Here is a 12244-nt window from a genome sequence, read left to right as displayed (position 1 = left end):
ATGAAGGCTCAATGAGCGGTATGGTCAAGGGGATGGATGGCAGTCTGGCTTTACACAGCGAGTTGTTTAGACTCAGCTTGAGTGCCTGAAATAGATTCAGTAGCAACTTTAATAAGAGAATCTGATCTATATTTGAGAAATATACATTGATAGGGCAGCGGCGCAGGGACAGGGATGCAGGATGAATTGGGTATTTATTTTGAGGAGCTGGCACAGGTACGAATGGCCTCCTTCTGTTCTGTATCGTTTCCAATCATTCGGGCACTGGCTGCTTTTAACTGTAAGCTGCCCGTTGGACACGAGTGAACAAGTGGTTACCAGCGACTCTGACTTTCTGTGGACATGTGGAAAAGGCGGGTCTTTCGTCTAATATTTCATCACAGATAGTTTCTAAATTTATTTTACTTTGTGTCTGCGCTTTTTAAAAATACTGTATAGTTATTTTTTTTCTATAATTCTAGGGTATGCCTATTCAGATCTGTCTGCCTGTGGAAAGGAATTATTTGTAATTATACAATTATGTTTTTTGCCGCTTGTCCACAGCCGCCGACTCTGGACTCGGAAGCAGGAACTGGGCGGGTCCCGCAGGACGGAATAGCTTCACCTCCCGCCTCACTTTCTAAAAGCCGCCTTTTGCTCTAGACAGCAGACCCCTTCTGATCGCGATGTTGCATCCGGCATCGGACCAAGAGTTTCTTTATAAAGATGGGAAAGACGGCCCCTCCATCCGCCGGCGCTGGAAGCTGTTGGGTGGCCTCTTCTTTGCCTCACTGGTCGCTGCTTACCTCGGGCTGGTGGGATACTTCGCTGTTTATAGGGATTTCTTTCCAGGTAAGAAAGAGTGTTGTCCCGGGGAAATCCGCCCCCCGGTTCCCAGCTCATTGACAGAGTCGCGGGAGAGAATCAGAGGGGGCGAGTTCCCAGGATAAGGTGCTGTCAAATATTGCTGGTGATAGGTGTGAAGGTGATGGGACCTTCTACCCATGATAGAGTGATCGTGTGTCTGAGGTATGAGGGGGTGTTGGGACCTTACCTGTGATGGAGTGATCGTGTGTCTGAGGTATGAGGGGGTGCTGGGACCTTACCTGTGATGGAGTGATCGTGTGTCTGAGGTATGAGGGGGTGCTGGGACCTTACCTGTGATGGAGTGATTGTGTGTCTGAGGTATGAGGGTGCTGGGACCTTCTTACCTGAGATGGAGTGATAGTGTGTCTGAGGTATGAAGGTGTTCGGACCTTGTTATCTATGATGGAATGATAGTGTGTCTGAGGTATGAGGGTGCTGGGACCTACTTACCTGAGATGGAGTGATAGTGTATCAGTTGTATGAGGGTGAACACACAGAACACCGAACATACAGTGCAGAAGGAAGCCATTCAACCCATCGAGTCTGCACCGACCCACTTAAGCCCTCACCTTCCACCCTATCCCCGTAACCCAATAACCCCTCCTAACCTTTTTGGTCGCTGAGGGCAATTTACCATGGCCAATCCACCTAACCTGCATGTCTTTGGACTGTGGGAGGAAACCGGAGCACCCGGAGGAAACCACGCAGACACTGGGAGAACGTGCAGACTCCGCACAGACAGTGACCCAGTGGGGAATCGAACCTGGGACCCTGGAGCTGTGAAGCCACCGTGCTATCCACTTGTGCTACTGTGCTGGAACCTTCTTATCTGTGATGGAGTGATAGTGTGTCTGTCTGAGGTATGAAGGTGCTGGGACCTTCTTACCCGTGATGGAGTGATAGTGTGTCTGAGGTATTAAGGTGCTGGGAACTTCTTTAGCTGTGGCAGTATTAATGGACTAAATCCATGATAAAGATGGCAAATGCCCCTCTTACAGAAGCCAACCACTTCACTCCTTCATACTTCACTGTCCCACATCTGCACTGACAGAACTAAAGACTGCCTCACACACACACAAACCAACTCACAAATACCAACAGATATGCATACTGTCTGATTCATATAGATTAGCTTACACGCTCTCTTGCACATGCTGTGCTTCTTTTCATCAATTAAACAAACTAAATCAATGAACTGTGGAATAAATTTAAAATGCAGTTCCTTCAAGGAATACAACATCCAAGTAAACAGAATCTCAAAGGAAACTTAAAGCATCAAAGCAAAATGCGATTATAAGGATTGATACCTCAGTCCCCATGCACTGGGCACACAACTGGCACATGTGTGTGTCTCTGTCTCTCACACAGCTACAATCAAACATTTCACACACACGGTTTGACTCATATACATACTGCTTGATATATGCAGGTGTATAGTTGGTTGGCCACATGTATTTTTTAGTTTTTCCAATTAAGAGGCAATTTTAGCGAGGCCAATCCATCGACCCTACACATTTTTGGGTTGTGGGGGTGAGACCCAGGCAGACATGGGGAGAATGTGCAAACTACACACGGACAGTGACCCGGGGCCAGGATTGAACCTGGGTCCTCGATGCGTGAGGCAGCAGTGCTAAGCACTGTGCCACCATGCTGCCCCATATGTATAATGCATGCACTGGTAAAGAATATGATATGTGGAGGAGATCAAATTGCAATCATTCTAATTGCTGAATGCCCCTGTTAAATGTATTTTATAATTAAATATTTATAACATGCTTTGTTTTCACATTGATAATGACTTAACTGGTGAATTTTGTTATTAGTTTTTGTTTATTTGATAAATGTTTCACACATTTAAGTGTAGCTCAGTGGGCAGCACTTTGCCTGTGAGTCAGGAGGTTATAGGACAGATTCCATTTCAGGACTTTAGCACAAAAATTAAAGTTGACACTCCAGTACAGTACTGAGGGAGTGCTGAAGGAACAGTGTCAAAGGTGCCATATTTCAGTTGTGACATTAAACTTCTGTCCTCTAAGGTAGACATAAAAGATCCATGGTACTAGTTTGAAGACTCTCACCCTAGTCGCCTGGTCAATATTTATCCCTCAATCAACATCACAAAAAAGATGATCTGATCATTATAACGTTGCTGTTTCTAGGAGGTAGCTCTGTGCCGATTAACTGCTACGTTTCCTCCATTACAACAACGACTACTCTCCAAAACTACTTCATTGTCTGTAAAGTACTTTGAGACATCCTGTGGTCATGAATAAATGGATGCTTTGAGGGCACTTGTGAGATGGTTCTGTGGGTTTGCCTTAATTGCAATTTATGGAAATCAGCATTCCATTGATAGGCTGGAGTGATTACAAAATAATTAACAATCAAACTAGAGCTGACAGACCTTGCCTCCCTCTGCTGTTAGAGGTAATGTTCTACATGCAGAAGGCATTCACCAATATCCACCCAAGTAGTAATTTTTTGTGTTTAAGCCTGAATTGCAAGTATTTTTTTTTAGAAAATATTTTATTGAGGCATTTATAATTTAAACTTTTTTCATCATCAAATATCAACAGAAACAAAAACACAATATAACTACCAAACCCCCCCGAGCACAGATCCCAGCCAACATGGCTTACATAAAGAGTGCCACCTTCCCCAGCCACTCCTCTGTTGGATCTCCTGCCCTTATTCATCTCCCCCATGCCTCCCCTCTCTCTCTCTCTCTCTCTCTCTCTCTCTCTCTCTCTTTCCCTCCTCTCCACACCCCCCCCCCTCCCCCCCACCGCCTGCTGATAGCTTAATTTTTCTCAAAGAATTCGACGAACAGCTGCCACCCCCGAGCAAACCCCTGCAACGAACTCCTCAAGGCAAATTTAATTTTCTCAAGTCTGAGAACTCCCACCATGTCGCTAACCCACACCCCCGACTTTGGGGGTTCCGGGTCCCTCCATCCTAGTAAGATCAATCTCTGGGCCACCAGGGAGGCAAAGGCCAGGAGACCGGCCTCTCTCACCCCATGGGCCCCCGGGTCTTCCGACACACCAAAGATCACCACCTCTGGACTCAGCACCATCCTCACTTGTAAGCCCTCTGACATGACGTCAGCAAATCCCTGCCAGAAACCCCTCTGCCTCGGACATGCCCAAAACAGAACCCCCCGCACAGCGCCCATGCCTATCCTCCACCTCCTTGAAGAACCTGCTCATGTGTGCCCTGTGGACCACCTTAAACTGTATCAGGCTGAGCCTGGCGCACAACGAGGACGCGTTAACTCTCCTCAGGGCCTCCTACCATAATCCGGCCTCCAACTGCCCCCCCCCCCCCCCCATCTCTCCGCCACCACCCCCACCCACCCAGCTCTTATTCCCACCTTCTCTTCACCCTGAATTGTAAGTGTTGACAGGTTATTTAACTATGGAAGCTATCACATTGAGCTCGATCATGTCCTCACCTGATATATACACTTTACAGCATACACTTGCCTCATAGATTGTGTTTAGGAGCCTTGATGATTTTTATTGGCTTTTTCTAGCCAATGGCAGATATAGCATAATTGCAGTGTGATTGACATCAGTTAACTCTGTACAATCTGGGACCTTCTGGCCTGCATTATTCAGCATTACATTGCCTTTGGAAGGATTTCTAGTTAACCTCCAACTTGCTCACTGCCCAATGAACGCTCTCACTGTGTCTCTTTGATACCACATCAGTGCACTTGCAGCTTGCTGCAACAATGCTAACAACCCGTGGAAGCTCCAGTAACACAGCAGGAACTGAACTGGTGTCTCTGAATATAATATTATGCAAGGCCCTGGGCCAGTAGAATTGTATGAGACTGGGAGCCTATGTGACTAGGCAAGATTACCACAGAAGTTCAGATATAACCATGTGCCCACTAGTGAAATGGGAGGTTATTAAGTTTAAATCAGATGAGTCTATCATTGTGGTTTTAGTAACAAAAAACAGAAAAAGTTGGAAACAATCAGTGAGTCAGGCACAACATTTGTGAAGACAAGTGACAAGTTAAAGCTTCATGCACAACCTTTCAAAAACGGGACTAATGTAGGATTTATGTCCAAAGCATTATCCTGCCAATTATTTCCACAAATGTTTTGTCTGTTCAACTGAGTGTTTCCATTGTGACCCCCTTGACCACTTCTGCTTTTTAGTAGCACCTTTATTCCAATAATAGCACCATTTATTAATAGACCCCATATATTCTAGAAAATCAGTTCACAACATAACAGTAGGATTGGCCAGCTTATCCTAGAATAAGCTGGAATGGAATGGAGAACAATGCATATTCAAAATGAATAGCACTAAGCCTGGGAATATAAACAACTGGAAATGATTCTTCCGTTGTATAGGCTTTGGTCATTTGGAGCACTTCTTTCTGTTTAGGTAATGCGCCTCAGGAAGGATATATTGTAATTGAAGGGGAGATTCATTAACATAATAGGAAAATCTAAAGAGTTAAATTGTGAAGACAAATTATATAAATTAGTCTTGTAATTCTTGGAAGATTGTGGGGAAATTTTAGAATCACTAGACTCACTACTACAGTGCAGAAGGAGGCCATTCGGCCCATTGAGTCTGCACCGATCCTCTGAAAGGGTACCCTACCTTGGGTCAAGCCCCCAACCTATCCCACTAACCCAATCTAACCTAACCTTTTGAACACTAAGGTGCAATTGATCATGGCCAATCCACCTAACCTGTACATCTTTGGACTGTGGGAGGAAACCGGAGCACCCAGAGGAAACCCACACAGTCACTAGGAGAAAGTGCAAACTCCACACACACAGTCACCCGAGGCTGGAATTGAACCTGGGGCCCTAGCGCTGTGAGGCAGCAGTGCCAAGCATTGTGCTACCATGCCATCCCGAGCTGTTGAATTGATAAAGTGGTTTGATGAGGTGAGAAAGAAAGACTTGCACTTCTCACAGCCACAAGACGCTTCAAAGCACTTGACAATCAATTAAGTAGTTTTCAAGTGTAGCCACAGTTGTGATGGAGGAAACGCAGCAGCTAATTTGTGCACAGCAAGCTCCCACAAACAGCAGTGTGGTAATGCGCAGATAATCTGTTTTTGTGATTGTTGATTGAAGGGTAAACATTGGCCAGGACGCCAGGGATAACACCCCATCTCTTCAGAAAAGTACTGGGATTTTTGTATCCTCTAGTGGGGGAATCAAGAACAAGGGCAGTCTTATAATTAGAACTAGGCCATTCGGGAATGAAATCGGAAGCCTCGTTTTCACACAGTAGTGGAGGTCTGGAACTATCTTCTCCATAAAGGGTGTGGTGCAAGAATACTGGAGCTTTCAAGACTTGAGCTGGGCGTTTGTATTCAAAAGGGTATCGAGGGTTATGGATCAAAGATGGATAAATAGAATTGAGGTACAGGTCAATCATGATCTAACAGAATGGTGAATCCGGTTTGCCTGTCTGAATGGCTTCTGCTCCTGTGTTCTCACTGCTTTTTATGAGGCAGATTTCAACAACACTGCATTTCAATGGAAGTTCCAGACAGAAACTCAATGGAAGATCCAGACAGAAACTATCACATAGACTTGATCTTAAAAAATGGAAACCGTTTTGACCCATGGACTTACTGCATGGTCAAATTCTACTAAAAGCACCAAGATCAAATCCCACTGTTTTGAAGCTCTTTAGCATAATATGACTGAAGTTTACATTTAGTTTGACGGAGAATCAAAGAATTTAAAGTGCAGAGGGAGGCCATTCAGCCCCTCGAGTCTGCACCAGCCGTTGGAAAGAGCACCCACTTAAGCCCACGCCTCCACCCTATCCCCATAACCCTGTAACCCCACCTAATCTTTTTGGACACTAAGGGCAATTGATATACATTTCTGGCAGAATTGGGCTTTGTTGCAATGCTGTTTGTGTTTGTATATTATAAAGAAGAACAAAGAACATTACAGCACAGGCCCTTCGTCCCACCAAGCCTGTACCGATCCAGATTTCTTATTTCGACCCACTACTTATTGTCCAAACAATCTGTATCCCTACATTTCCCGCCCGTTCATGTCTATCTTAAACATTGCTATCGTGCCTGCCTCCACCACCTCCACTGGCAATGTGTTCCAGGCACCAACCACCCTCTGTGTGGAAAAACTTTGCCCGCACATCTCCCCTAAACCTTCCCCCTCTCATCTTGTACCTGTGCCCCTTTATAATTGAGTGTTCCATTCTGGGAAAAAGCTTCTGACTATTCACCCTGTCTATACCTCTCGTAATTTTGTAGATCTCAATCAGGTTTCCCCTCAGCCTTCGTCTCAATGGAAACAATCCAAGCTTATTCAACCTCTCCTCATAGCTAACATTCTCCAGACCAGGCAACAATATTGCACTGACATTAACTTTCCAAGTGTAATTATGAAGAGTGCACTCTTGTATATTGGGATACCAGAGGGCTGCAGATTCCTATGGAATTATAGCCTGACAAGAGGAAAGCCCAATCACTGGGAAAACAAGAAAAAATTAGTTGTGGGGGGGCGTTGGAAGTTAAGCACCATGCATATTGAGTAGGCACTGTCATTCCTCATACTGGCTTAACAATCTTTCAAATTGCTACTTTGCTAAGGACAGTGAGGAAGCAGAGTTCAACACTGATAGTAATCTGATATGGATACACGAGTGGAATTTCCAATCTGTTGAGGTATTCTGCAAAGTAACAAAATATGAAATAATTGACTATTCCAGTGTTGTTAGGTGAATTGGACATTCTGAATTCTCCCTCGGTGTACCCAAAGAGGTGCCGTACTGTGGCAACTAGGGGATTTTCACAGTAACTTCAAAAAAAATAAATTTAAAGTACCCAATTCATTTTTTCTCCAATTTAGTGTGGCCAATCCACCTATCCTCCAAATCTTTTGGGTTGTGGGGGTGAGACCCACGCAGACCAGGGGTGAATATGCAAACTTCACATAGACAGTGACCCGGAGCCGGGATCAAACCGGGTCCTCAGCGCCGTGAGGCAACAGTGCTAACCACTGCATCACCGTGTAGCCCAATCATTGCAGTGTTAATGTAAGCCTACTTGTGACATTTAATAAAGATTATTTTTGTATTATCAAGAATTATGCAGTGCAGGAGGAGGCCCTTTACCCTGGCTGTTTGAGAGAGCTATCTGATTAATCTTACTCCCTTGCTCCTGCCCCATAGCTCAAAACCGTATTGATGACATATGTTTTGGTCCTGTCCAAAGCTGGAGGATTACTGGAAGGAGGTGTTTAGGGTACTCTCTAAAGTGGTGCACGTGAAACTGGACCCAGGCCCTCGGAAGGCCATATTCGGGGTGTCGAACCAGCCGGGTTGGAAATGGGTGCGGAGGCAGATGTTGTAGCCTTTGCCTCGTTGATCGCCCGAAGGCGGATCCTGTTAGGGTGGAGATCAACCTCTCCACCCTGTGCCCTGGCGTGGCGGGGGGACCTACTGGAATTCTTAACGCTTGAAAAGGTCAAATTTGAACTGAGGGGAAGGATGGAGGGGTTCTACAATTCATGGGCGTTATTCATTATGCATTTTTGATCACATCGAACATTAGGGGGGTTGGGGGCTGGGAGGGTTGGGTGGAGGGGCATTGTATGTGTTAATGGTGACTATGGGTGACTCCTGATTTCTTTTTGTCATTTGTTTATGTTAACATGCGGGCCAATGTTTGGGGTTTGGTGGGAGGATGGGATCGTTATTATGGGGATTGACATTACATTCGTTACTGATTATTGTTTATTGTTGGGTGTAAATTTGGGAGGAAATATGAAAAGGAGAATAAAAAAATATTTTTTAAAAAACGTATTGATAAATGCCAGTTAGGTGGCCGATTAATAGAAGATAACGACTCTTCCCTCCACTATTATGTTCACACTAAACTTTAAATTAGAATCTGTTGCTCCTTGTTTAACATTTTGTACATGTGAATATGTCCCCAAATTGTCTCTCTTCAGACTGAAGGTATCAATTACAAATCAACAGCAGGAGTAAAGCTCAATATTGAATGAAATACAATTCCTGTCAGACAACAACAACTTATATTTATATAGGGCTTTTAATATAGCAAAAGATGGCAAGCTTCTCGGGAGCGTAATCAAACAAAATTTGATGCCAAGCCATATAAGGAGATATTAGGAGAGGTAAACAAATGCTTGGTCAAAGGTAGGTTATAAGGAGCAGCTTAAATAGGGGGAAGATTCCACGGTTTTCGGCTGGGGCATCTGAAGGCCTGGCAGCCAATGGTGCAGTGAAGAGAATTTGGGATGTGCAAGTGGCCTGAATGGAAGGAGCGTGGAGATCTTGGAGGTTTGTAGAGTTATAGGGGGTACAGAGGTAAAGAAAGGCAAGATCATGGAGGGATTTGAAAACAAGGGTGAGAATTTCAAACAGTCAGCAGACACAAAGCTGCATTGCTATCATTACTTAATTTAACTACAGTTGCAGGATATGGTCAATATCATTATAGGCCTAAATATTAGTCATTACAGTAGAGGTAAATTGAGCCTCAATAATAATTTACAGATTTTAGTCCATCATGAATATAACCTAATTGTACGTTTCATGATGTATCATTATTTCATGTCCATGTATTTGTAGGGATTATGTGAGTTTTAAGTTCAGTGTATTATTAGCAAGCCTTTAATATCAAAGCTATCTCTTGGCTTATAACCATAGAAAACATAGACCCCCTTCTTTAGTAGCCAACTGATTGTACTGTCAGACAGAATCACAGAATTGTTACAACAAGAAGGAGGACATTCAGTCTGCACTGGCTATCCAAAAGAGCAATTCACTTGGTGTAATCCTCTCGGCTTCTCCCCGTAACCCTACACATTTATCCTTCTCAGATAATAGTCCAATTCCCTTTTGAGTGCATCAATTGAAGTCTCCTCCACCACACTCCAAGCTGTTCTTCTCACTGACGCTTTGGGCATCACTTCAGGACAACATAAAGTCAAATAAGTGACAAACTCACCATATCAGCTTTCTTCAGTGTTCATTATTTTCAATTTAGCTAAACTGAGGCATACTGTAAACCTTTTCACTGACTTATACAGTATGTACTTCAAACTTTAAAAAAATTATAAATGTCAAGTACCTAATTATTTTTTTTCCAATTAAGGGGCAATTTAGCGTGGCCAATCCACCTACCCTGCACATCTCTGGGTTGTGAGGGTGAGACCCAAGCAGACATGGAGAATGTGCAAACTCCACATGGACAGTAACTCAGGGTCGGGATCGAACCTAGGTGCTCAGCGCCATGAGGCAGCAGTGCTAACCACTGCGCCATGCACCGCCCATGTACTTCAAACTTAAGCTACTAGCATTTAACACTCTCGACATTTATATGTCCGGCAAGAGCTGTGCAGTGCACTCCCAGGTGAATGAAATCCAACATGAAAACCTTCAGATACCACAAAAGAAAATTTCCATTTCAATTAAGTGGCCAATTTGATTACATACATCCTTTCTAATGTGTCATTCAAGTGCATAGGCAGTGCTTTAAGAATATAATTGACTGCCTATGGAAAGTCTTGCATGATAGTGTGCTCTTCTGATAACTAGTATCACAACTACTGAAAAATGCCGTCACTCACGGTACTGTCTGGTTTATCATTTTTAAAGTTTCATGAGCACATGAACCAAAGAAGAACCTCCTTCCCAAGATTCACAAACAGGACTGCCCTGCTAGATCTATTGTTTCAACCTGTTCCGGTCCCACTGAATTTATTTCTTCTTACCTTGACTCCATTTTTTTCCCACCAGCTTCTCAAGTCTCTCCCCATCTACATCCATGACACTTCTGATGCTCTCTGTCACTTTAAGATTTCCGATTTCCTTGGCCTAACTCTTTTCTCTTCACCATGGACAGTCAATCTGTCTACACTTCCATCCTCCAACAGGACGGCCTGAGGACTCTCTGCTTCTTCCTTGAAATGAGGCCCAACCAAGCAACTCACCAAGGCTCCTTCGACAACGCCTTCCAAACTGGCGCTCTCGACCACCTGGAAGGGCAAATTCAGCAGATACCTGGGTACACACTATTTGCAAGTTCCTCTCCAAGGCACACCGTATTCTGACTTGGAACTATATCGCTGTTCCTTGACTGCCGCTGGGTCAAACTCCAGGAACTCCCTTCCTAACAGCACTGTGGGTGTACCTATATCACATGGACTGCAGCGGTTCAACAAGGCAGCACAAGGGCAATTAGGAAAGAGCAAAAAATTACTGGCCTAGCCAGCAGCGCCCACATCCCATGAATCATTCCACAAAAAAAAGTTTCCATCGACCACTACCCTCATCCACCGGGTTGAACTTGTTCTCTTACTGAACAATTCCTTCTTTATTTCACCTCACGTCTTCCGAATTGCTGTGGCTATCTGTACGGTCCCTGGTTATGCCTGTCTTTTTCTTGGCTTTGTCAAACATTTCTTGCTCCAGTGCCACTCGGGGCCCCTCCTGCAATTCTTTCTCTGATATATTGATCACTGTACACCGGTGCCATGCTCTGCTCTGGCCCTGAATTGGAAACCTTCACCAACTTTGCTTTCAATTTTCATCCTTGTCTCAGTTTCTATCGCCATATCTTCCCTTCCCTTCTTTGATTTCACTATCTCCATTTCTGGTGATAGGCAATCAACTTGTATTCAATACGAGTCCTTTGACTCCCACCGCTACCTCCACCACACCTCCTCGCACCCTACACCCTGGAAGGACCATATTCCATTCTCCCAGTTCCTCGATCTACATTGCATCTGTTTCAATGATCCAACCTTCTACATGGCTTTTCTGAGATGTTTTCTTTTATCCTCATCCAAGGATTCATTTCCCCTCCACCGTGTTCACCACACTTCCCACAGTTCTGCTCTCACCCCATCCCCTCTCTCCCAGAACCATTAAAGGGATCCCCACCGGTCCTCATCATCTACCCCACCGGCCTCCGTATTTAAGGAATAATTTTCCACCATTTTAGCCACATCTAACATGATGCCACCGCCAAACACATCTTCTTCTCCCCTTTCAGCATTCTATAACTGAAGGGACCGTTCCCTCTTTGAAACCTTGGTTCACACCTCAATCACCCTGATACCCTGTCCCTTTCCCAGGTACCTTCTATGCAATCACTAGATGTAACGGTCCCTCTTTTACCTCCTGTCTCCTCCCCAACCCCAAACACTCCCTACAGGTGAGTGAAGTAGTAATTTATGTGTGTGCTTCTTTCAATGTGGCATACTGTATTTGCAGCTCATAATATGGTCTCCTTTATTATGTGAGACCAAATGCAGATTGGGTGATTGCTTTGCAGAACACTTGTTTAGTCCTCAAGCATGACCCCTATTTTTGGCAGCCCTGTCATTTTAATTCTCCACCTTGCTCT

At 44.4% G+C, this 12244-nt stretch overlaps 1 protein-coding gene across 1 annotated transcript in view; it reads left to right on the top strand.

Annotated features, from left to right (window-relative positions):
* The first annotated feature begins 574 nt into the window (after nucleotides 1–574).
* The window catches only part of fam151a (family with sequence similarity 151 member A), a 69255-nt gene continuing 57585 nt past the window's right edge, over nucleotides 575–12244 (top strand). The window contains exon 1 of the mRNA XM_072511348.1: nucleotides 575–831. Within this exon, the coding sequence (XP_072367449.1) occupies nucleotides 666–831 (166 nt within the window). The 5' untranslated portion in view covers nucleotides 575–665. The remainder of the gene's footprint in view (nucleotides 832–12244) is intronic.

Source organism: Scyliorhinus torazame, chromosome 7 (assembly GCF_047496885.1).
Source record: "Scyliorhinus torazame isolate Kashiwa2021f chromosome 7, sScyTor2.1, whole genome shotgun sequence".
Taxonomy (NCBI): Eukaryota; Metazoa; Chordata; class Chondrichthyes; order Carcharhiniformes; family Scyliorhinidae; genus Scyliorhinus; species Scyliorhinus torazame.
Note: the sequence above shows the minus strand (reverse complement) of the source record. Positions and strands in the feature narration are given on the sequence as shown.